The sequence below is a fragment of the Haliotis rubra genome, unplaced genomic scaffold (assembly GCF_003918875.1).
Source record: "Haliotis rubra isolate DU_JTF1 unplaced genomic scaffold, ASM391887v1 Scf231, whole genome shotgun sequence".
Lineage (NCBI taxonomy): Eukaryota > Metazoa > Mollusca > Gastropoda > Lepetellida > Haliotidae > Haliotis > Haliotis rubra.
In genome coordinates this window covers 600,364-626,322 of record NW_025766348.1, presented here as the reverse complement: position 1 = coordinate 626,322, position 25,959 = coordinate 600,364, and the positions used below count along the sequence as shown (strand labels likewise).

At 43.5% G+C, this 25,959-nt stretch overlaps 1 protein-coding gene across 1 annotated transcript in view; it reads left to right on the top strand.

Moving 5' to 3' along the window:
• LOC124278110 (vacuolar protein 8-like) overlaps nucleotides 1–25,959 on the top strand; it is a 214,022-nt gene that overhangs the window by 96,099 nt on the left and 91,964 nt on the right. Inside the window, exon 7 of the mRNA XM_046713857.1 lies at nucleotides 13,415–13,623. Within this exon, the coding sequence (XP_046569813.1) occupies nucleotides 13,415–13,623 (209 nt within the window). The remainder of the gene's footprint in view (nucleotides 1–13,414; nucleotides 13,624–25,959) is intronic.

Below are 25,959 nucleotides of genomic sequence, written 5' to 3'. Positions count from 1 at the left end.
CTTCATCACAAATTAATCATGACAACACAACTGATGTCACCTACATCAACAAACAGGGCGGCACTCACTCCTTGATGCTCATGAACACGACTCGCCAGCTTTACCACCTTGTAGATCTTTACAAGTGCACGAATCAGGCCAGTCACATACATGGGAAAGTCAATCTTTTGGCAGACTCTTTCTCACCTACAGGTCAATCTCTTGCGACGGAGTGGACTCTTCACCCGGAAGCATTTTGCCTCAGTCAAGACAATCAATCTTTCTACTTAAAGATTTGTTGTAGCCCTCAGTCTTTCCCAAATTGGACTTATGTCTAGTCTTGCAAGCACTCACCAAGGCACCTTTTGAACCTTCAAATCTGTTCCTTTGAAATTCCTCGCCTTTAAAACAGCGTTTCTGATGGCCTTCGCATCGGCTGATTGTGTATCGATGTCATGTCTATTGGACCTTACTGGAATTTATTGCAAAAAATCAGTCATCTTCCTCTGGACCATTGGGAGCTAGATCGTATACCATTCCTGCTTTACCATCGACATCACGTTCAAATCAGAATAGACTTTTATGCCCCATCAGGGCACTCCGCTGGTATTCAAATCGCACAGATTCTTTTAGACACAAGAGCTGTTGTCTTTTCCTTCCTAGTAAACCTACCATCCACACGGAAATATCTATGAACACTATTTCGGCTTGGTTACGTAAAACGATTGCCATTGCTTATCTGGATTGCAATCAGGATTATGTGGATGCACGTTTCCCTTTTCACGAAATACGGACCCTCGCCTCTTCTCTGACGGCATTGACTTTGGTTTCCCTGGATCAAATTGTTGCAGCTTGCCAATGGAAATCTTCCAATACCTTCATCAGATCCTATCTTTGTGATATTACTCCTGCGTCTGCACATTCTCAAACCTCTAGTAGTTGAACAACGTATTTCACAGGCTTGACCCTTCCTTGCAAAGAAAAAGGTGGAATGGAGTGGTTCGACTCAAGATTAGTGCAGAAATGAGCAATGCGGGTTTTTTTTGATCGAACCATGTTTTTATGCAAATTAGTGTGCAATGATATTGTATTACAAAGGACACTTTTTAAATGTCCATTTTGAAATTGAACTTAGCTTCATTATAACCAATAGCTGACATAAAAAATAATAACTTTAATACTGAAACTATTGAGGATGTAGCTACCATGGAGTCTCACTATCACTATAACAAGAAACAGGTAGGAGGGGTCATCTCAAAAGCAAAACCAGGACGAGTGTCGCAGATGGTGGTTGAGGTCGGGCTGGGGATAGAGATATCAGCTCAGATAAGATAATCCTAAAGGGGAATTAAACTGGGGAAGTAAACGGCATGTTATAACAGTTTACAAATAATATCCAGGCCTGTCGATCTTCGGGTGGTCATGCCACGTATATATTTTGAGACGTTTAATACGATGGCTGATTTAAGCTTTTCCATGGGTATCATACCCTTTCACATATGTCAACATAAACTTTATGATCAATAGATGAGACATATTCAACACACATGAAAAAGCATAAAATATCTTTGCGATGACCTGTTGTGCCTGTAGGCAGCACATGCATTTCATGCCAGGTGAGTTGACAGTCCATCGTCATACCTGACTGAGTGACCTAATTGCCATCTATAGTCTGATCTATTGTTTGCCCAGTTAGGCCGATGTGGGTTATTTTGACATATGTTATTTGCAATTGTGTCCATTATAGGGATACGGAGTAACAGCCTAAAAAACAGTTTTTTTCTATTTCCGACGGTACTTTAAACCTGATACTAACGTCTTCAACCTCTATTCTGGTAAGGGGTCAGGTATACTCATTAGTTAAAAAAACGTCAGTGAAACAATCTGTGAATTCCGACATATTTTTTAGGTCCTGGCAGCGTTCTTCGATATTATCATAATTAAACATTGAATTATCTGACATCTGTACATTCTGAATTCTGACACCATTTTCTGGTCCCAATGACACTATCAATCTCTACAATCCGACATCCTCTCCCCATATTGGACTAAAATAGCCAATCAACCTGTCAATGGCCAGTTGACAACTAACATCCTGTTACTGGTAATCTCTTTGGTCCCAGCACTTGCTACCTGGGAGGTAATTAGCAGTGTGAGAACGCCTGAGTAGTATAGGGAATGGGGGTTCTGTGACAGGCCGATTAAGAGCGTCATTATATATCTATTCCGCTTCCAGCCCCCAGTATAAATTAACAATTTCGAGCAGAGACACCATTCGATGCACACCCCAGACCCCTATAGGAGCCTTAACATCTGTAGGGTACCATGAATTTCGGCAACCCCCGGGCGGGAACGAGGACTGCAATACGTCCCCAAGCCGCAGATGGTGCCGGATGCTAAGCAGCCACCAGTTCCCAGTCATAGAATGGGGATTCTGTGACAGGCCGACTAAGAGTGTCATTATATACCAATTCCGCTTCGAGCAGAGACACCATTCGATGCACAGCCCAGGCCAACCACTCAGTGGTTTATGAGCGTATGCTCGTCTGCGTAAAGTCGTGGCGCCGCCGGGCGGCGATCCACCGTTTGGTGTCCATGGGCGACAGCGACGTCTTGTTGAGGGTGATGCCGTAGATGTTGTGTTTATCGCTTCTCAACGCGTTCATTCGGTGTTTGAATGTCTTATTCTTGAATAGAGCTTGTTTGAAGAGGACGTGCTTGATGTGTTGTTTCACCACGTATTTCTTGACCCCCTTTGCCTTTCGGATCTCACCCTTGTCAGCTTTCAAGATGGAGTACATCTTAGGCCTCAAGCCGACGTATTCCGCAATGGGTGTGCCCGCGCATTCGTCCTTCATCTTACCGAGGACCTTTTTGTTGATCGTGTTGTGTAGGGCATGGTCCTTGGGGTAATCGCTGGTGTCGTACAGGTGTATGTGTTTTACCATGTCCTTGTACACGTCCTCGGTGTGTATATCCAGCAACAAGGAATCCGTGTCCGTGTACAGCAGCTCGCATCGATCACCGTATTGCTTCTTGAGCTGGTTGTAGTAGAAATCATACATGAGATGTTTGGACAGGTCGAGAATGCTCATCCCCACGTAGACGGGTCGGTTGAGCTTGATGTGACTTTTGTTCATGTGCAGCGCCGCCAAGTCGTTATCGAATAGCTTGCTTCGGTTGAAGGTCGGGCTAGCGATCAGTTTCCTGAGTTTTTCCTCCTGCTGCGATCGTGACGAGTTTGACCGTCACCCGCTTTCTCAGGTTCTCCATCGCCTTACCAAACACCGAAGTTGTTCATGAGCTTATACAAGTTCTTCTCGAAGTCACTGGTGGCCAGCTTTCGCAGGTCCGTGTTCATTCTGATGTAGGGCTCCATCCAAGGACTTTGGTCAAACTTCAGCACCCTATGAATTTTGGTTAGTTTCATACCCAACGATAGGTACAGCTGCAGGTTGCGATAGTGCACGACATACTTGGTCTTGTTCATCAAGTTCGGGCGAAGTTTTTCCACCGAGCCAGGGTGTTCTCACCCAACAAGTCCCGCTGATAGTCGGACATCCAGTCTCGCAGACCATCAACCGTTCGGGGCCAGCGGGTAGCTGTTGTGAGCAGCGTGCAATGCCTCGGATACTCCAGATCCACTTCCAGGATGTAACCCTTCCCCGAATCCGGCGCGATGCTCGTGATATCGATCTCATCATCCAACCACTCAAACCCACCCGTAGGCAGAGACTGACTCATAGCCCAGCCATACAGGTTGTTGGCGTCTAGGTAGAGGAGATGATTGGTGGGTTTGCTAGAGTCGTAGCCTTCCACGCATACTCATTGTTGGCTCTTAGCGCACCGCTTTGGCGCCATGGAAATCCCACCTCGTAAGCCTTTCTCGATGAACAGGTGCATGTCGTAATCCGTGAGCAATTCCAGCTTAACTCCGTTTTCTTCAGCAGCGCATCCCACGATAGACCGGGCTGGTGTAGTACCATGCAGGGTCGAGTTGATACTGTTTCAAACACGCCCTCCTAAACGCCTCAAACACATCGGCTAGCAGGAGCACGTCCGCTCTCAAGTACAGGTCGTGGTAGTCACCCAGATTCTTACATCCCAGTTTCTCCCACACGCTTCTGCGCGTGGGCGTAATCATCCTGGGAGATATGGGATTCGGTCAGGTTGCTGTAAAATTGGTTGATAGGAGGTAATCGGGTCTCGTTGAACTTAGACCAATCATCCATGTACTCGTATGGGTACACACCCTTCCTCATCAGTAGGGCCGAGTCCCCGGCATTGGTGTATCGACCAGTGATGGGGAAGGTGTCATTGGCTTTGACCAAACTATCGAAATGCGATGACAGGAGGAACTGAGCGCTGTCAATGAATCTCAGACCGTTGAGCGAGAACGAGATGTATTTTTCCATGTTGTTGGGGATGCACTTGATATCACCGTCGACCTTCGAGATGGCCTGCATGATCAGGTGGGCATCGTGACCCTCTCAGATTGTGGAAGACCACGGGATGTTGATTGTTTTAGGGTTGATTCTAAGCTGGAGGTTGCACGCGTTATGGGCGGCACCTCGGTACCGGCCGGTGATGTGGCAGTGATCTCTGACGGCATCCCCATTCAGCGGCCCCTGGCATATGTGGCAGTTCTCAGCACGCTTGTGGGCTTACTTGGTCCTTCGGGCGCCATGCGCATGGGGCAGCGTGTACAGCCTTTTCCTGATGATTTTCTCTTCCTGTTGCAAACACATCAGGAATCGCTCGCCGCCGCGCCAGGACCTCGGTAGATGACTGGAGCATTCGCTTTGTCCATCACATCGATCGACCACATACCCGAACCCGCAAAGCTTGGTGTTCTTGGGTCTTGCACGTAAAACTTTGCTCAGTGTTGGGCACGCCGTGGTCGACCCGCTTGATGAGGGCTTCAAGTCTCGCGTAGATCATGTAAGGCACAGGCATCTGATGTTTGTGGTTGGTGAATTTCAAGATGTTGTCGCCTTCCTTAGGCATGTCAATTCGGATCGCCGCCTCTCCTACACCTAGGCAATCCCCTGGTGTGCTTGCAGCAGGTCGGCTCACAGTAAAACCGTGCAGACATCGTTCGCAGAAGTGTTTCTTTCTCTGTGCATCGATTGATCGTGCAACAGCCGGCTCAGATTTTTATTGCCGTAGTGATACTGGCCGCCTTTTTCGATGAGGAATATATTGGTTCTACGCGACGGTTTTATCACCCACAGGGCTTATCCTATGCACGATGGTTTTGTCGCCTTCGTGGCGAACACGCTGACGGCCACCTTGTTCTGCTTTTCGAATTGCTCCAGTAGGAGATGGGTGTTGCCGCTTCTACACCCGTGAAGTCGAACCCGGATTCTTCGATCGATGGATAGCTGGAACGCCTGCCCGGATTGCCCGTTGGTTCATGCGTAGCAGCTATGACCGCCACCACCGCATTGTGTAATCGCTAACATCGCCGCCTTGGGTTTTGGGGTTAACGAGGGCCTTTTAGCCTTGAAATGCTTGGGCACCGGTATGTGCGACCCACCTTTGAGCGCATGTAGTTCGCTATGTCGAGATAAATGGTGTTGATTTTGTCTACCACCCATCCAGAGCCCATATGGGTATATCTCTCCAACGACTCTTGTATTTTCTGCAACGATGCGCCGATGGAGGATTCAATCAATTCTGGTTGGGTCAGGGCTTCCTGTTTGCCTCTGAAATAAGGTGCAACGTACTCAGTACTGCCGTCCGTATTCTGTTTTGGAGCTCCATTTTCATCGTTAGTTGGTACTTGATGCTTTTCAAGTCGCCCTAGTTCTTCGCGGAGTTTACTAGCGATGGGGGTTTGACTGTACCGGTATCGATATTGAAATCAACCGTCATTATCCAACCCCGAGATACTTACCCACGGCGTGTTCCGCCTGCACAAATCTCAACTCGACTGGCCTGGTGTCTTCCAGCAAGGTGACCAGCTCGGCTCTTCTCATGCGGAATAACCCTTCAATCCGCGTTCTTTAGCACGGAGTTTGAGGTCTCGCGACGGTAGGGGGCTTGGTATATTTCATATCGAGCAAGGTGAGCAGTTGGGGTTTCCTAAGGCGGGAATAACCCGCCAGTCCACGACTTTTGCGCGAGCTTTGAGTTCGATGACAGTAGTCATGGTGTATACCATATGCGGAGCCACATGTCTAATAGGGTGTTTTCAATGTGCAGATAACCCTGTCAGCCTTCAAAAAATGAAGCGCACCTTAAACTTTCGTCCTGAGCAGCCGGTTACGTTCATTGAGGTAGTCTTTCTTCTTATCGTAAATAAGTTGGTTTCGAACTACGTCCCTCCCATGGTCTTTGCACAGCCCATAATGTCCTTTTGACCCCTATGCCGCATACTTTGCATACGTAATTGACATGACCCTTTCTCACACAGTGGGCATGTGAGTGGCAATATTCAGTCATACAACGTTTGCCGCAGGTTGCTGGCTTACCGAGCAATACCCATTTGCAATAATGAGTTCCCACGGGCCACATGTTGTATACCTTATGCGAAATCAAATGTCTAAATGTTACTACATGCGGAAGGGGTCCGGGGTTTGGGGCTTGGGTGTTGCTGGGGAAACTGGTTTGCTATGCTTCCAGGTCTTGTGGATGACCTTCCAGAGTAATACAGCAGCTATCGAAACATAGGTTAACCTTTGGGCTGATTCTACCATCTCCCGCACCTTCTGGATACCCAGACGGGTGTCTTCTTGTTCCTCTTCTATTTCCTCCAGGACTTCATCATTGTCATCATCCTTGTCCAACCTCGACAGGATGTCAACCAATAAATTCGACGATGTATTCGCGGTTTGCTCCACATGAGTCTCGAGACTCCCCAGGCGATCGTAGAAGTCCTGGATGGTTGGTAACGTACTACCAGGTATTGTTACTTTCGAACTATCCCGAGTCACCTTTTGTGGTTCGTCGACCGGCAACGATACTTGTGGGTCATCGACTGGCAACGATACTTCTGGTTCTTCGATCGGATCTCTCCATATGTCGTAGAGTCTTGTGGACCCAATACCGAAGCGCTTTTTAACCTCATTTGCTGGGAGCACCCCTCGAAGGGAGTGTATTTCTTGGATCTTATCCGAAGGCAAATCTCTTTTTGGTGGCATGGTTGTTTTTTCCTAGGCCTATATATACCCATACTTCCTCTATGCCTATATGGGAATCCCAATCCTCTCCCAGGAATCCCAATCCTCCCAGGAATCCCAATCCTCCCAAGGAACCCCAACCTTTTCCCAGGAAACTCCTAGCAATGCTTAGCAATGCTTAGCAATGCTTAGCAATGCTTAGCAATGCTTAGCAATGCTTAGCAATGCTTAGCAATGCTTAGCAAATGCTTAGCAATACTTAGCAAATGCTTAGCAATGCTTAGCAAATGCTTAGCAATACTTAGCAACCCTCTAGGTTATGTCTAGTGTACCCAGTTTGTCTAGTGTGCCCTAGTTTCCCATATAGACAATATTTTGTGAATGTAGATATATTGCGCAACCAAATGCCTCCAAAAAGACAACTATCGCAAGCCCAAGTGGAGGAGATTCACAAGCTGCGTGGAAAAGCCCCAGCACAAGAAACTAGACAACGATTCGGCATCGGTTCCAATCGACTGCGTAAAATATGGAATACAGCCCCTGGAGAGAAAGCGTCGACCCCCCGCACAGACGCAGCCACTAGCGAGACGTCTGCCGGGCTCTTGCCCGCTGCAGAGCCAACTGTGCTCCCCGTCCAGGACTTCTACGAATGCTTTGGGAGGCTCGTGTGGAGCAAACTGCGGTGATGTGCATCGAACGATGTCTCTGCTTGAAACCGTAGAGGTGCATGGGCTGTGCATCGAATGGTGTCTCTGCTCAAAGCGGAATTGGTATATAATGACGCTCTTAATCCCCTTTCTATGACTGGGGAACTGGTGGCTGCTTAGCATCCGGCGCCGTGTACTGCAGTCCTCGTTCCCGCCCGGGGGTTGCCGAAACTCTACAGATTTTAAGGCTCCTATAGGGGTCTGGGATGTGCATCGAATGGTGTCTCTGCTCGAAATTGTTAATTTATACTGGGGGCTGGAAGCGGAATAGATATATAATGACGCTCTTAATCGGCCTGTCACAGAACCCCCATTCCCTATACTACTCGCCTGTACCTTTGTTTTTACAAGCTGAGTGGCCAATGGGAGGACCTAGGTATGTTTTGTCAAGCATTGGATGAATGGGCATAGAAAAAGGAACAATTAATTTGGTGAGATCAATTCCCAATGAGTATATTTTAAAACTACTACAGTGGTGTCAACTTGAATTGTCACTGTCAGCAATAAATAGCTAGCCACACTGTATAATAAATCCAATGATATACCTGTACATGTACCCTGGTGGAAAAAGAAATAGATAAAGCCAGAAACAACAGAAAAAACTACTAAAACAAGCACGCAAAAATAAAAATAAAATTCCTCTGGCACAGGCAGCAAGACAAAATGTCAAACAAATAATACAAAAGGCCAAAGACCAGGACTGGCACAATTTCTGCAGCAACCTAAGCTTCAAAACAAATTCCAGAAAAGTCGGGAAAAAAATAAACTCAATGAGGGATAAAAATAGAAAACAACATATTCCAGTTATAAACAACAATAGAAACAAAAAGCTGAAAACATTGCCAACCAATTTGCTTCAGTTAGAAGAACTGCAAATTACAGTCAACAATTTCAAAACAAATCTCAAAAAGCAGCAGCGTACAACATGCAAAACCCCAAACGCATCTAACCTACAATAAACCTTTTACTGAAGTGGAACTTTACAACGTAATCAACCACAAGAAAGGTACTGCTCCAGGTCAAGACAATGCCAGCTATATCATGTTAAAAAACGCCCCTAAACCATTAATAAACCAACAACTAAAACTTTATACTACAGCTTGGATAAACGGTAAAATACCAAAAGCCTGGAAACACTCCATTATCATAACCATACACAAACAAGGCCAAGACGTAAACAAAGCCGAATCATATCCATATCGGCCAATATCTCTAACATCTAACATATAGGTGTCCTCCCATTACGCATCCAGCCAGTTTGCAGACACCTTAAAACAACAACATTTACGGTTCAGTGAACAAATTATCTACTACCTGTTGCCTACACATCATAATGGAATAGTCCAAATAAAAACACAGGAACAAACTAAAGCTATGTTATTTACTTTGAAAGATGGATGAAAAGACAGTAATTTGAATTTTTATTGCTGCAATTTATTTTCATAAACATTTCGGTTTAACCTTCTAGTCTAACGGGAGTCGGCATCATCATATTGAAAACATTAGCTCAGCTATTAGAAATTGCGACACTGTTGTATCATATAAATCAAATAAAGACAAATGTGAACCTAAATATTATTCATATGGAATAAAGAAGTTATATGTTTTGCACACAATATTAAGATATATGACGAGTGCACTTACTTACGATTTATTTAGAATAAATATTTACAATATGACGCATCATGTGAATGTGGCCATGGATGTCCATTGTATTCTACTCAAAGACATAAACTGTTACAATCTTCAGAAAGTATTGTTAAAATTAGAACACTGATTGGTATTAATCGTACCTTACATGGCAATGCAGGTGTCTCATTTACTGCAAATCAGAATGTTTTCAAATATGTACATATCTATATCTCTCCAACAAAGCGTTTTCTCAGTTAACTTCTGTTGTACGCTATTATTGGGAGGGGTCTTTTCTATCAATATACACAATCAAACCTCTCAGTGGCAAATCTGTTTTTATATTCAATAGTAATTGATAGTAAAATCAATTTTGAGAAGAGAAACATTTATCATTTAATCACAACAAAGTTCTATTTACCCACAATCAAACTTCTCAGTAACGAACCTGTTTCGGGCCCACCCTGCTCTACTCACAAGACAGTAGACTGTTCCATTATGCCCATAGGTGCTACCCTAATTAACCTTCTAGTTCAGTGTCTGTCAGTTGGGTGTCTGTCAAATGGGAGATAACCAACATATGCAAAACCATGGAGGGTATTGTTAACAGCCGCCTCACACAATATCTTGAAACACAAAATCTATATAATACAACTCAATCAGGCTTTCGCAAATACTGCTCCACCATAGATCATCTAGCACAAATCCATAACTCAATCAGAACTGCACAAAATACAAAAAAATACACACTTGCAGTCTTTTTGGATTTCTCCAAGTCCTTTGATATGCTCTGGAGACCAGGTGTCATAAAAGAATTACAAAGAAAAGGTTTAAAATGGGCACTTCTAAATTTTGTATCAGCCTTTCTAACAGAGAAACGCGTGAAAAAATTGATACCCGAAATGAAACATGCCAAACTCCTATTAAAAATGGACCAACCCGTGGCTTATCAAGTGTTTGCTTAGCAAAATCTTGCAGATTCAAGCAAAATTCTAGCAGATTCAAGCAAGATTCAAGCAAAATTCAAGCAAAATGTTTAGCAAATTGAATGTATCACCTCCATAAACATATATCAAACCATGATATTTGAAATTTTCGTTCTTTTTAACCTAACATTTCCTATCATTATGTTTGGGTTATGTCAGATTTTGTTGTATTAGATTTAAAAATTGATTGATGTATTGCAAGATGGAGTGCGACGACCTGCTCGAACAAATGTTATCCGAAGAATATAAAAATAGTACTGATGGAGGAGGTACACCTCCCTTCATCACGAGTGTGGATAAGCGAGAAAGACTCCCTCATCATCCGTGGTAAGGAAAAACATTACTTGGGTGAAAATATCACCACCGATAAAAGTCATAAAATGACCGATGGAGAAATCAATAAACTGTACACGAGATACGAAACCAGACTCGGTACCGAAATGACGAAAGCCATAGGGTCAGCCATGACGCAACTTTACACTGGCTTAGCTTCGTATTTCCTTCCCATTCCACCAGAATGTCGATTGTACTTGTGCGAAGCTCTCGACGCAGATCCGTTCATTGGACATGCTTTGAGTAGTATCATAGATATGGGATGTTGCTCGCTCTGATAACTGCGGCAATCATCATGGCAAAGCATTGCTGTTTTAAACAGAAATGCTCGCCTACAGATATACAAGATGATGGAGGCGAACCTCGAAGCGATTCCACCTGCTGTGGAGGTGGAGGAGACGACCCCCAAAGTATTTATTGATACTGTCACAAAGAAACAAAAAAAAACTAAAAAAGTAGCCGCCGGTAAAAAAGGTGGGTTAGCTAGGCATCATAATAAACCGATGAATAAACGACTGTGGATTCCGTACACTGTGGCAGCAACTTCGCGGGTATCGCCGCAGCTGCATGGTTATATAAAACGATGAAGCCAAAGAAACATCCAATGCAGCCGAAATAGAGGCGGAACGGAAACGTCCGAATTTAGCCATGGAGAAATTACAAGCCGCGCAAGCCTACTATGCGAAAAAACGAATGCAAAGAATGGATTTTATTCACGATCAACTCCAACGATAAGGTCACGCTGTGCTAACGTTTCAGGATGTAAACGAGGCCATGCACGAGTATTATCTCATCACGGGAAAACAATTGGAACCCCTCGGAGATGAACCCAACCTATCGGAATATTACGCGCCTTCTCCAAATCAGAAAAACTGCGAGGTGATCTTCGTGGTGTTAGGTCTCGCCACGACAGACTTAATCACCAAGCAATTAGATTTACGTATATCTAGGTGCATATAGATAAGCAATTAGACTAACGTATGTCTAGGTGCATATATAAAAGCGAAGATGAGACCCGCTCCATATCGTTGCAAATACGTGCTTCTTGGAAAAGCCGAAACCTGCGACAGGAAATGCTCAACCAAATACTGCGGCATACACATGATGTCTGTCAGAAAGGGATTCATAAACTACACGTGTTCGGTATGCGGTATTGGAGTGAAATGCCATTATGATTTGTGTAAAACCCACGGAACAGACGTGATCTGAAACCAACTTATTTATGACAAGAAAAAAGATTATCTCAACGAACATAATTGACTATTCAGAATGAAAATTAAAAAAAATAAAATTCCTTTTTCTCTATTAAAGAATAAATATGAACAAAACGATATAATGGATAAGATTTACTACAGCCTGCGGAGCTACTGGAAATGTGCAAGCGCTATCCCCAAGCTTGTCGAAGCTGCGAAAGTCTCTGAAGAGACCGCTAAGGCTTGGTTGGAAAAACAAGCCTTATGGCAAATTTACTTGCCACCTCCTCGATACATCCCGAGAAGAAGTTCGATGTATCGACACCCAATCGAGTTCATCGACCTTTTGCTTCTACCGCACGATAGGGTGAGACGCAAAACATACAAATATGCCCTGACCATGGTGGATGTGGCCAGTAGTTACAAAGAGTAAGAACCACTCACAGCAAAACATTTGGCTCAAGTGGCTAAGGTACTGGAACGTATTTACAAAGGAAGCCCTTTAACGTGGCCTGTAAAATTACAAGTCAATCCCGGACATGAATTTATGGGCTCCGTGTCGCAACTGCTGTCCAAACACAAAGTCGAGGTCAGGCGCGGGTATGGTGTGAGCGCATCGCAGCCAAGCCATTGTCCAGAGATTAAACCGAACATTAGCCGAACGCTTGTTCGGACACCAGTACGCCAAAGAAATGACAACATCTGAAAAAAGGGTCGTGCGTTTACTTCAAGTGGTAAGGCAGATCAACAACGAATGACGCGACTCATCAACAAAAAACCTGTCAAAGCCATTCAAATGAAATCGGTGACGACTGAATCGGCCGCACCACCAAATACAAAAACAAATTAGGAACTGTCGGGTCGGGTCAGCATGAGGTATTTATACCAGCCCGGTGAACTCGAAGGAGTGGATCAACGTCATGCCACGGACCCCCGTGTGGTCCATGAATCGATCAGATCAGTGCACATACCTGTACTTAAGTTATGAAATTTATACCCCAATGTGCATGGTGGCTTCAGAGCCCATGAACATGAGACCCAAAGCTTTTGAGATATTGTGTGGGTTTCATGTTTTGCATGTACAGTACAGTATACACAGTTATGATAACAAGTTGGGAAAAGTTTAAAAATTACACTTTGATTAAGATAGTGATGAATTAATACTCATGTGTATATATAATAATGAGGCAGTTAGGACCAGAGAATATATTTGGAAATCAGTACATTTGACAACATGGCCCTTGAGATGATGGGATCCAAATGTATATCGTTGAATTATGTTGTGAAAGTTGTAGTTTGCAATTCAGTTTGTAATTTATTCAATAGTCAAAAAAAACAATTGTCAAAATTTTGTAACAATTCCTTTGCCAAAGCTAAACCAATTTCCAAAGTTGTTCCTGGCCCTCAGTGATTGCTTGTTTATTTCGTTGTAGTGATGTGTTGTATTTTTGTTTTTGTTGTAGAATGTAATCGTAGCAAGCTTGTATCTCAGGGAGCACTACCAGTGTTGGTGGAGATGCTACATTCTTCTGATGAAGAGATCCAGTATTATTGTATTGCTGCTCTCAGCAATGTTGCCGTCCATGAAAAACATCGAGCTATGATGGTAGCTATTGGCAATCATGATGTTATTCTGCAGCTGATTAGTTTATTGTACTCCAGACAAGAAAAGGTAGGAAGGATGTCTCATATGCTACATTAATGAAATGTTGTCAACCACTTGCACTGAAAGTGTGAGCTGGTTTTTGCAGTACAATTTAGATGCAATTCCTCAGAGAGTGCCTGCATAAGTACCTGAATGTTACAATGTGACCTTCAGGTATTACAACTGATTTCTAATTATACCCCGCCACGGCGAAGTAACGGGGGTATATAGCGTTCATTCTGTCCGTCCGTCCGTCCCGAAACTTTGTCCGGAGCATATCTCTTAAAGTTTACATGCTAGGTTCACCAAACTTCACACACATGTTAATCATAACCCATTGATGTGCCTTTTGCTATTTTAATTTTTTTTCAGAATTTAGTTTTTTTGCTGTTTCCATGGAAACACGACTTAGTGCCAAATGTGTTTGGTGGTTTTTGTCCTGAGCATATGTCTTAAAGTTTACATGCTAGGTTCACCAAACTTCACACACATGTTAATCATTACCCATTGATGTGCCTTTTGCTATTTTAATTTTTTTTCAGAATTTAGTTTTTTGCTGTTTCCATGGAAACACGACTTAGTGCCAAATGTGTTTGGTGTTTTTTGTCCGGAGCATATCTCTTAAAGTTTACATGCTAGGTTCACCAAACTTCCATGGAAACACGACTTAGTGCCAAATGTGTTTGGTGGTTTTTGTCCGGAGCATTTTCTCTCAAAGTTTACATGCTAGGTTCACCAAACTTCACACACATGTTAATCATTACCCATTGATGTGCCTTTTGCTATTTTAATTTTTTTTCAGAATTTTGTTTTATTGCTGTTTCCATGGAAACACATCTTAGTGCCAAATGTGTTTGGTGGTTTTTGTCCGGAGCATATCTCTTAAAGTTTACATCTATGTTCACCAAACTTCACATACATGTTAATCATAACCCATTGATGTGCCTTTTGCTATTTTAATTTTTTTTCAGAATTTTGTTGTTGTTGCTGTTTCCATGGAAACACGACTTAGTGCCAAATGTGTTTGATGGTTTTGTCCGGAGCATATCTCTTAAAGTTTACATGCTAGGTTCACCAAACTTCACACACATGTTAATCATTACCCATTGATGTGCCTTTTGCTATTTTAATTTTTTTTCAGAATTTAGTTTTTTTGCTGTTTCCATGGAAACACGACTTAGTGCCAAATGAGTTTGGTGGTTTTTGTCCGGAGCATATCTCTTAAAGTTTACATGCTAGGTTCACCAAACTTCACACACATGTTAATCATAACCCACTGATGTGCCTTTTGCTATTTTAATTTTTTTTCAGAATTTAGTTTTTTTGCTGTTTCCATGGAAACACATCTTAGTGCCAAATGTGTTTGGTGGTTTTTGTCCGGAGCATATCTCTTAAAGTTTACATCTATGTTCACCAAACTTCACATACATGTTAATCATAACCCATTGATGTGCCTTTTGCTATTTTAATTTTTTTTCAGAATTTTGTTGTTGTTGCTGTTTCCATGGAAACACGACTTAGTGCCAAATGTGTTTGATGGTTTTGTCCGGAGCATATCTCTTAAAGTTTACATGCTAGGTTCACCAAACTTCACACACATGTTAATCTTTACCCATTGATGTGCCTTTTGCTATTTTAATTTTTTTTCAGAATTTGTTTTGTTGTTGTTTCCATGGAAACATGACTTGGTGCAAAATGTGTTTGATGGTTACCTTGCCACAGCATATCATCGAAACTATACATGCTAGGTTCACCAAACTTAATACACATGTTAATCATGACCCACAGATATGCCATGTGCTAAAAAATAACAATCTTCATCTACGTCCACTTCATTGTGTGCAACAAGTTCAATTGTATGTCAGGTTTCCACGGAAAACACAAAAAAGTAATGTTTCCATAAATTATTACTGTAATCAGTACATGGCAAAACAATTATCTAACATGTATATAAAGTTTAGTAGAGTCAAAGAGAAAGTCTTGTGAGCTGCTGATCCTTGTCACATTATATATATCAATATCAGTCATTTCCATGTCCCAAAGTGGGAAGCGGGGGTATGTGAGCTGTGCTCACTTCTACACTTGTTTTGTGACTCGTGAGTTTGGTGACAAGATGAAGAGATGAAACTGTCAGAACATCTTCTTTTCAGTTTTGTTTTCCACTATAGAAAAAATCTGTAACCAGTGATGTTTTCGCCTATAGTTTCCTGAGCAGCAATTTCATTTTTGAACTTGACCTTCACATTATGAACATTGATGTCTTGAACACTAATGTAAGTTCTATTCATTGTCCCCTGCCACAAAGTGAGAGGGGGATATAGGAATGGGTGCTGTCCATTTGCCTGACTGTTTTCATGACAGCTTGTCTCTCTGTCATGTTTCTTTTCCAGAGGAAAACCCTTTTTATTCGTTAGGACACTTAGCATTTGTATCAAAAACATGCCTTTTGATGTTTCAGTATTTCTGAGAAGCCAACAGATTTTGTGTGTTCTTAACAACAAACTGACTTTGATACAAATACATGTAGCATTTGTTTCAAGAGAATATCCTGGAAACAGTAAGAATTTTCATTGTGAAATTTAGTGTCAAATCATGTTTATATTTGCTACATCAATAACAATGTCTATTGTATCCTTGGGTGGGATATCAGTCTCTGTGCATTTTATGTCTGTCACTACCCACAGTAATCCTCAAAGTAAAGAAACATTATAAAAGGACTGTGTTGTTCAAACAGCCTAATTTTGCACATAATATATCGAGTAGTATACACGATGGTAGACTAACAACTAGTCTCTGAAATGAACATATTTTACTGAAAAAAGTTCATAGTAAAACAAATAAATATATAATGAAAAGGAGCCCTGAGACTTTCTTCATTTTCAGAAGCTGAGGAAATCTAGACTTGCCACATTTTCTAGACTTGTGTGGGCTTTCTTGGATATGTTTGCTTCAGGGTCTGTACGAGAGACTAACAAGATGGTAGATAATACAAATGTGGTTGGCCATCTTTGATATCCACTCGATCGATACTATACTTTTTTGATAGACCACACGGGGTCAATGGCAAGTTGGTATAAATACCTCACACTGACCTGGCCGGAAAGTTTCTGCTCTTTCTCCCTGCGCGGTGCAGACAATTCGGCAGTCACTGATTTCATTTTAACGACATCGGATGGTTTTTTATTGATTAATCTAGTCACTTCGTTATTGATCGCTGACACAACTGCAGGCACCCATTCCATTGATCATTTATTAGGTGTCACCATTTCATGTGCGTACTGGTGTCCGAACAAACGCCCGGCTAACGTTCGGTTAAACCTCTCCACGATAGATTGACTGCGATGGGCCCCCGCAGTACTGCGCCTGACCTTGACCTCATGCTTGGCTAGCAGCAGCGACACCGATCCCTTGAACTCCGGGGTAACTTGCAATTTGGCAGGCCACGTCAATGGACTGCGTTTGTAGATACGCTCCAGCGCCTTGGCGACTTGAGTCGAATCTTTCACCGTTAACGGCTCGGCCTCTTTGTATCGACTGACGACATCCACAACGGTCAGGGCATACTTGTACATTTTAGCGTCTCACCCTGTCGTGTGCAGGAGAAACAAGAGGTTGGCTTAATGCACTCGATTGGGCGTCGAGATATCGAACTTTCTCCTTGGGACGTATCGGGGTGCTGGCACGTAGATTTGCCACAGTGCTTGTTTTGTAAGCCAAGCCTTAGCAATGTCTTTGGAGACCTTCGCAGTTTTGGCAAACTTGTAGATGGCACCCGCACCTTTCCAGTATCCCCGTGGGCTGTAGTAAATCTTATCCATAAAATCGTTTTATTCATATTCCTCCTTTGTGCCTGTACTCGTAAGTAGTGACACCATCGTCAGCGATCCATCTTTTCGTATCCATCGGCGACAACGATGTTTTGTTCATTCTCAAACCGTATATCCGGTGCTTGTCACTTCTCAGAGTGTTCATTTCGTGTTTGAAGGTTCATCTATCGATCAGGGCCTCTTTGAATTGTTCGTGTTTGATTTGTTCTTTCACGACATATGTTTTCACACCCTTGGCCTTTCTGATTTTCCGCTGTCGGCTTTCTTGATGGAATACATCTTAGGCCTCAATCCGATGTATTCGGCAATCAGGGTCCTGGCACACTCGTTTTTCATTTTCCCAAGCACATTTTTGTTCACTTGGCTGTGCAGGTGTGGTCTTTGGGGTAGTCGCTCGTATAGTACATGTCTATTTTTTCCACCATGTCCGCATAAACGTCCTCGGTACGAATTCCTATCAGCAACGAATCGGTGTCAGTGTACAACACCTCGCATCTATCGCCGTACTGCTTCTTGAGTTCGTTGTAGTAGAAGTCGTACATCAAGTGTTTGAATAAGTCGAGAATGCTCATGCCGACGTAGACGGGTCGGTTGAGCTTGATGTGACTCTTGGCCATGTGCAGCGCCACCAAGTTGTCGTTGAATATCTTGCTTCTGTTGAAGGCCGGGCTCGCTGTCAGTTTCCTGAGTCTTTCTTCCTTGTGAGATCTAGCTAACTTCACATTCACACACTTCCTTTGGTTCATCGATTTGCCGAATACCGAGTTGTTCATGAACTTGAATAGATTCTTTTCGAAATCGCTGGTGGCCTGTTTTCTCAAATCCGTGTTCAGTCTTATCTAAGGTTCCATCCAAGGACTTTGGTCGAACTTGAGAACTCTGTGTATTCTCTTCATCTTCATACCCAGCGAGGGGCGGTTGGGTAGCCTAGTGGTTAAAGCATTGGCTCGTCATGTCGAAGACCCGGGTTCGAATCCCCACATGGGTACAATGTGTGAAGCCCATTTCTGGTGTCCCCCGCCGTGATGTTGCTTGAATATTGCTAAAAGCGGCGTAAAACCAAAACTCAGTCAGTCAGTCATACCCAGCGACAGGTACAGCTGCAGGTTACAATAGTGAACGATGTATTTGGTTTTATCCATCAAGTTCGGTGTGAGTTTTTCCATGTTGGCCAGTTTGTTATTTCCAAACAAGTCTCATTGATATTTGGACATCCATTTTTTGTCAACCATTAATCGTTCAGGAGCGAGCAGATAACTGTTGTGCGACTCGTGTAATTCTCTGGGGCATTCCAGGTCGACTTCCAGTATGTAGCCTTTGTTCGAGTCCGACATAACACTATCAACTAGAATGTACAGCGTCGATTCTCCTTTAAATTTGACGTGAAAGGCATGCAACCAGTCCTGCAGAAGGACTCCCAGATCGATTTTATGCACCTCACGCTCCAACGCTCTCTCCATATACGTTTTATTGATGCGCAAAGTAGGGCAAAGAATGACTGTGATTGAAAACATCCCTATAATAACCTTGAATCGTGATCCCCTCGCTCCCGTTTTATATATGCCGCCGCTGCCGTGGAGTCGATCGTAGTCCCGTGGATCGCATGTCCAGCCACAGCGCGCACTTGCTCGTCAGGTACTCCCCAACCGTCACGTCCGAGACCAAGATCCTTGATGACCGCTTTGATTTCCGGCACACGCTTGATCGCCGTCAGTTTTTGGATCTCGTCCCACTGTTGGTGGGCTCTCAGGCCTTGGCTGAAAAGCTGATTGGGCATGCCCTCGACGGTTACTTCCACTTTGGGGATATCGGGGTTCCAATACTTTTTCGTTGTCTCTTCGAAACGGCATAAATTCTCCCACCGGAACGATCAAAATACCCTTCATCGATCGAGCGGGCACGTTCAGATTGATGTTCTACAGTGTATCGCTTTTATCCCTGACCATTTTCCGATGGCGCAGAATGCGATTGTACAAGATGGCTAACGTTCCCGAATACTGGTTGCGAATTTGCCAGGCCAGTTCCAAATTCGTGTCTATGTCGAACTCCAACGAAATGTTGTCTATGGTGTAGCTGCTGTCCGAGTTGTTCGCATACATGACTTTACCATAGTCGTTGAATGTGAGTTCGTATTCCAGCCTGTCGCCCAGCCCGGCCTGGTAAACGGCATGTGTCCCTCGAGCAACTCGAAGTCAAGCAGAATGCAAAACTGGTTCCTCTATGCATGGCTATGGCCTGAGCTTCGAAGACGTAAAAGTATATCCCACGCGCCACCTGGTCAAATCGCATCCGTTCGGACAAATGCCTTGATATTTCATGTTTTGCCTTTCGCTCTTTGTTCTCCAGACGTCCTCGTAACTAAAAACATGTTGCTTTCGTTGATGCTCAGCACCTTGTTCCCGCTGATTTTAATCATTGTTTTCTTCATGATGGCTGGGCCGATGTTCAAACTCTCAGTGGATGCATCGTCACATGGCCTAGGAGCTTGCATCCTACACGATGATCAACCAGTTTTTATGCGTCAAGAGCTCTCAATAGCTCCGGACGTCGATCTCATGAATGCCCGAGTTGCCATGGCGTCCAATTTGTCCACGATGAATTAAAACTAGACGACTATAGTAGTAAATCCAAACTTTCCGCGAAGGCCGCCAAGTGCAAACAGAGCTTGGTGCCATGGCGATCACGTTAGATCGAGATGATGATTTGAGAGATGTGCCGGAACACGCTCAAGAAGCTTCAAACGGACTCGACGACATATTGTCCACCTTAAACGATAGCGCATTAGAAACACCGGAGCAGAATTATAACATCCGCGAACTGTGTGGCCTAGACAAGGCCATGCAAACCATGCGCGGATCGCTCGTTAATAACATCGCCAAACTGAATGCACTCGATGATCGTATCGATTACGAGAAAACGAAACTCGAACAAGCGGACGATGATGATGATGAGATCAGCAGATGTTGCATCGAAGAAAGATTATGTAACTTACAAGACGAAAGAACGACCCAATTAGAAGTGGCTTCCACCAACAGAGAGGCGCTTCGATCCCAAATCAGTTGAATTTGCGAAACCATCGACCGAGCCCTGAACGACTCGACGTTAGCCGAAAGGATCAGAACGTTATTCAGATAACAGGGGATCACCATAGCCAGCATTTTAACCTTGCTGGTGTGGCTAGCGGCCCAACACCATCACCCAGCGACAAGGGTGGTGTGAAAGAATGTCAAAAAACATTTAAATTCTCTGGGAGAAGCCCTCCTGAGACTGGCGGGGAAAGCTGCGGAAGCCCTTCCGGGTATAGTTTGCAGCATCGTCTCCTGGTTGTTAGGTCTGTTATCGAAAACGGTCTCGTGGCTGAGTCAAAACTTGTGGGCGTTGTCGCCGCTGTGGCCGGTCTGCTGTGTGTCGCTGCAATGGAATTTTTAATCAAATGAGGCACAAACCGACCGCGATCCGCTGTTTTACAATCAATGTGATGCTGATTTGCGACAACCAAACGTGCTGATAGGTGTGGTGGTGCGGGTTGAACGGCTGGCTCCAGTTGTGGTTGTGTCACTATTCCCGTTTTACCGATGGGTGGTGGTGCGACGTGACTCACGTTTACATCAAGTTCATGCCCAGTTGTCGCGCACCACACAGCGAAGTTGATTTGATTTTGCCAAAACTGCATAGGGTTCGAAAACCAAGCTTGCACCGTTTTCACATTCATTACGGGAAACCTATAATGTTTAAACACATCGATAAACCGGGCTCGGAAATGAGAACCGACCGCATCCACCACGATCCTTGGTTGCGTGAGATCGGCAGCGCTTATGTTTATCACTTTTAGAATAGAACACTCCCGGCATGTACATATTGTAAGTATAATATAGTGCCTTTTATACATTCAACATGTTCGTTACGCTCCCGGGAATAATGAATGGTGAGCCCGTTCAACTGCTTCATGATATTGATAACACATCGGGACACCTCGAAGCAGCTCTCTGTGATATCACGTATCACCCATGGTGGACTAACATCAGTAATGAGAGAAACAACAACAAGATATTTATCGATGAAAAACGCCACATTTTTCTGATGGTTACTATAGTGTTTGTTCGCTGAACGATGAAATTTTTAAACCTCAAGGATCCAGCCTCAAATCAAATGAACCGAACAGAACGCTGACATTAAAAGGTGGAGAAAAACTCTTAAGACTCGGCAGGCCTTTAGCGAAAACATACGGGTTACAGTCGAATGAATTACAGCCCGAAACCACCATGACGGGCTCGAAATTACCCAATATGGTTCCCTATCGAGAGCTGTGCATTCATCTCGATCAGATAAGCATAACCGGTAATATTCAAGGTGAACATCCTTCGATGATGTTGAGATTCGTTGTGGTGAAAGATGAAACGTACAACAGCGGTAGAACTGAATTAAGAATGACAATGAACGCTTCGGGACCTGGAACGCATTGTGTAAGAAAATGCGCTAACATAGCCCTCTCCGATCTTGGGGACATTTGAGGATTCGAGTCTGTAACAATAACGATAAATAGGTGATGGTCGCAGCATTCGACAGTGGTAACCTAGGCGATTTAAAGTGATGTTGAGACCAGGGGGTATCACCCAAAAAAACTTGTACCATCTCGTGCGTACTGACGATAACCTATGGATGATGATCTCGTCCCAAATCAAGTGGCTGCTTGATATCAACATCGTTTCTCCATCCGTGTTTACAGAGATTAAGGATCATTACGTACGAAAGTCATCAATAATGGGATTGCGCTGACAGCTTACTTGCCCTCTCAAAGAAGGAGTGTACTCATGAGCGTCATCCCGAAAAAAACAAGTCACATGCTGTCGAGTAAACCGTCCCTCCTAGATATGAGTTTGCAGTTGGTGACTGAATTCGAAGATGCATTGACTGTATTACAAGGGATTCCAGCCAATACTACGCTATAAATCAAAGTCTTTCTCGCAGAGCCATCACCCGCGGGAGTCAAACTCCGTTTGACTCAAGCGCATCTGGTTAATCAATATTACCCTTACCAACCCATATCTCGTTTTTGATGATCGTGATGGTTATGTAACTAAAAATAAAATAATGGGATTTTAATCCTGTATTTTTATATTCCTGTAAGCAATATTCACCCGGAAGCAGTACCGGATAAAACAGGCTATATGTTATCCAACAGAGCAGGCACCGAAAGTAGAGTAATGATATACACTTCGTTTTTTTACATAGATGAATTTTTCTCCAGTTGGAAGTTAGGGGTGGAACAAGGCTCTACACTTTTTATTGATGTCTTACTTAGAGATGCCCCCACAGAAGATGTTCATCTTTTTGATGGGCTAATACGATGGAGTAAAAAAACATGAACAACAGCGTTGTCGAATTTATATACAACCAGGAACAACCACTTTTACGAACCTCGAGGGGGTCATTGTTATTAAAAAACCTAGCATTTCACTCAATAATTTGTACTTATCTAAAGATTCTGCATCATAAGTTGTAAGAATACCAATAAAAGATTGTCGGATGACTATTTGAAGATTATTTCATAACGCATATTATAAAACATGGGATTGTATCCAGCAATCGTCGAAGTAGGACGGATTTTGTTTGCGACAAATAAGTGACATCAAACACCAACTGGAAAAAGAACGTGACGCACGACTAGGATTGCATAAAAAGTATCACAGAGCTATCGACAGCATGCAATCGAATGCTATCGAATGCTATCGAAAGACTTCTCCGTACGTGTTATGAAGAAAGCGTACATTGCAGCAAAGAGTAGGGTTAAACCCAATGAAGATAATCACCAAACTCGACCATTTGTCACGTGGCCGTCCATAACTGTTAGGGTAGTTTTGACCGATTTGTATATAACATGTGAAGGAGATTAGAGCAGCAGGTGGAATCATCAATTGAAACATTATTTTGGCTACTGCTAGGGGTATAGTGTTGCATGAGAACAGGACTTTGCTAGAAGAAAATGGAGGTCCCATTAAGCTTGACCAGTCGTGGTCGAATTCTTTCCTAAATCGCTACAACTTTGTGAAAAAGAAGGCCACAAAAGCAGCCAGGAAGCTCCCAGTTGATTTTGATGACAAGAAGGAAGAATTTATCAAAGCGTTAGGGGAGACAGTCGAGTCAAAGTCGATTCCAGCCGACCTTGTGATTAACTTCGACCAGACCGGAGTTAAAATTGTGCCTATGTCAAGCTGGACATTAACCCAACAGGGTGCAAAACAAGTGGACGTGATCGGCGTGGAAGACAAACGTGAAATCACCATGGTTCTCAGCAGTTCCGCTTCAGGAACCTTACTCCCCCCGCAAGTCATCTACCAAGGTACAACAAACAAGTGCCAGGCCAATCACAACTTTCCAGACGATTGGCACGTGATTCACTCGGCCAATCACTGCAGTACTGAGGATACAATGCTTGGTGTGAGACAAAAATCATTGTTGATTTTTTATGTATTTGTGGCCCATAGATGTGCATCTTTCCTTGATCACTTGAAGAAAAAACAGGATGTACAGGAGAGCTCCAACCTATGGACTTGTCAGTCAATGGTGATTTCAAGTTGGCCATGAAGGACCAATTTATCAACTGGTACGCCGACAAAGAAGGACACACGTGTTGATTTACGCATTAGCGTAATGAAGCCTCTTCATGCCAGGTGGATGGAAGCAGCGATTTCAAAGGTGAGCAGAGATCGCGAAACGATCCTGCGTGGTTGGAGAATGTCCGGCCTGGCTGCTGTGCTTTAGTGACTTTGAACAATGACAAGAGATTGTATCCAGTGATAATTGACTTGAGATACCTGTAATGAGGAAGTGACCTGTATTGGTGTATAGTATATGTGTAGTGTCAACACCTCCGCTATTGTTACAAAATTTGCCGATGAATGAAGTTCAATGGATATCAATTAGTGTCACGGACATTAGTGCTCATTTGTCAATTAATTTTATGAGAGATGTCTGAATTGTTGTTATATTCTGTATTGTTATGATGATTGCTAACCTGAAGACAATAAAAATGACAAGAGATTTATTAAGTTCTCAAAAGTAGACATGGTCAGACTGAAATGCGTCATTATAATAATGCGAGTAGAGTACAGACGCATTTTTCGCATTAATTTCATGATTTACAGTATACTGAACATCATTGAAAACGCACCAGTCTAAAATTGTCCATATTTTCATCAAGATGGATTTCAGCATGACAATGATCCAAAATGCATCAACATGCAGCCAGGCCATGAAAAAAGCGCAGATTTCATTCTGAAATCATGCTGACTGTGACATTAAATGCAGGTGTATGAGAAACGATTCTCATTGCTTCACTAACGATTGTGAAATGAGGAGAGAGATGCCAAGGTTAACACCTTACGAAAGAGAACGTGCACTAGGCATGATTCAGGTTGGCACCAGCAGCAGGGATATTGCTCAACAACTTGGACTTGGCCACTCCACCATCGTTAGGCTTCAAAGACGACATCAGTAGACAGGCAGCACCCGTGACCTTCAATGACCTTGGCAACAACGTGTTACGACGCTCCATCAGGATCGCCATATTGACCATGTCCATATCAGTGATTGAAGACTGCCAGGACTGCTGCACTAGTTCAAGGTTGATGTGGGGGTCATCAGCACTGACTCCATGCGACGCCGTCTACACGCTACAGGGCTCCATGCTCGACGTCCTTATGTTGGACCAGTTCTGACTGACCGACACCGTAATGAGTGTATACAATGGACTAGCAGGCATTTTCAGTAAAGGTTACAACAATGGCATGGTGTGGTAGTCACTGACGAGTCACGTCTTCATCTACATAATGCTGACAGCCTATTACGCGTTTTGTTCAGACAGACCTTTGGGTGGTGGGAGTGTCATGGTCTGGGATGGAATAAATTACAATCACAGGACTGCCTTCATGTCTGTCAAGGGAGAGTTAATGCCCTTTATTACCGTGAGCAGATTCTTCAGAATCACATCGTATCTGTTTTCAATCACCACCAAGATGTCCATACTTTTCAACAGGACAACGCATGGGCACACACAACAAGACTTTCCATGCAGTATCTGGCCCAGCAACACATCCAGGTTATTCATTGGCCAGCACAGTCGCCAGATGTATCCCCCATGGAGCACTTGTGGGACGAAATTGGTCAAAGTCTTTCGCGGCGACAACAGATGCGAAACATCCGGGAACTTGAGGCTGCACTACTGCAGAAGTGGAATGCCATCCTCAAGAACTCTATTCGGACGCTTATTGACTCAATGAGGAGACGTTGAACTGCATTTGTCAATGCAAATGGCGGTCACACGCGATATTGACTTTGCGATTTGACCCCACGTGTGTTTGATCCTTTCTGACTGTGGAACATTTAAATAAATGAGCGTCTTTTCTGTGTTGTTGTTTTTGTCAGTCGTCCATCTGTTATTATCCACTCAAAAATTATCAATTCCTTACACGTGCTTTTAATAATCTTGAACTTTTACGAGTGGTGCATTTTCAATGATGTTCAGTATATTTTTTGT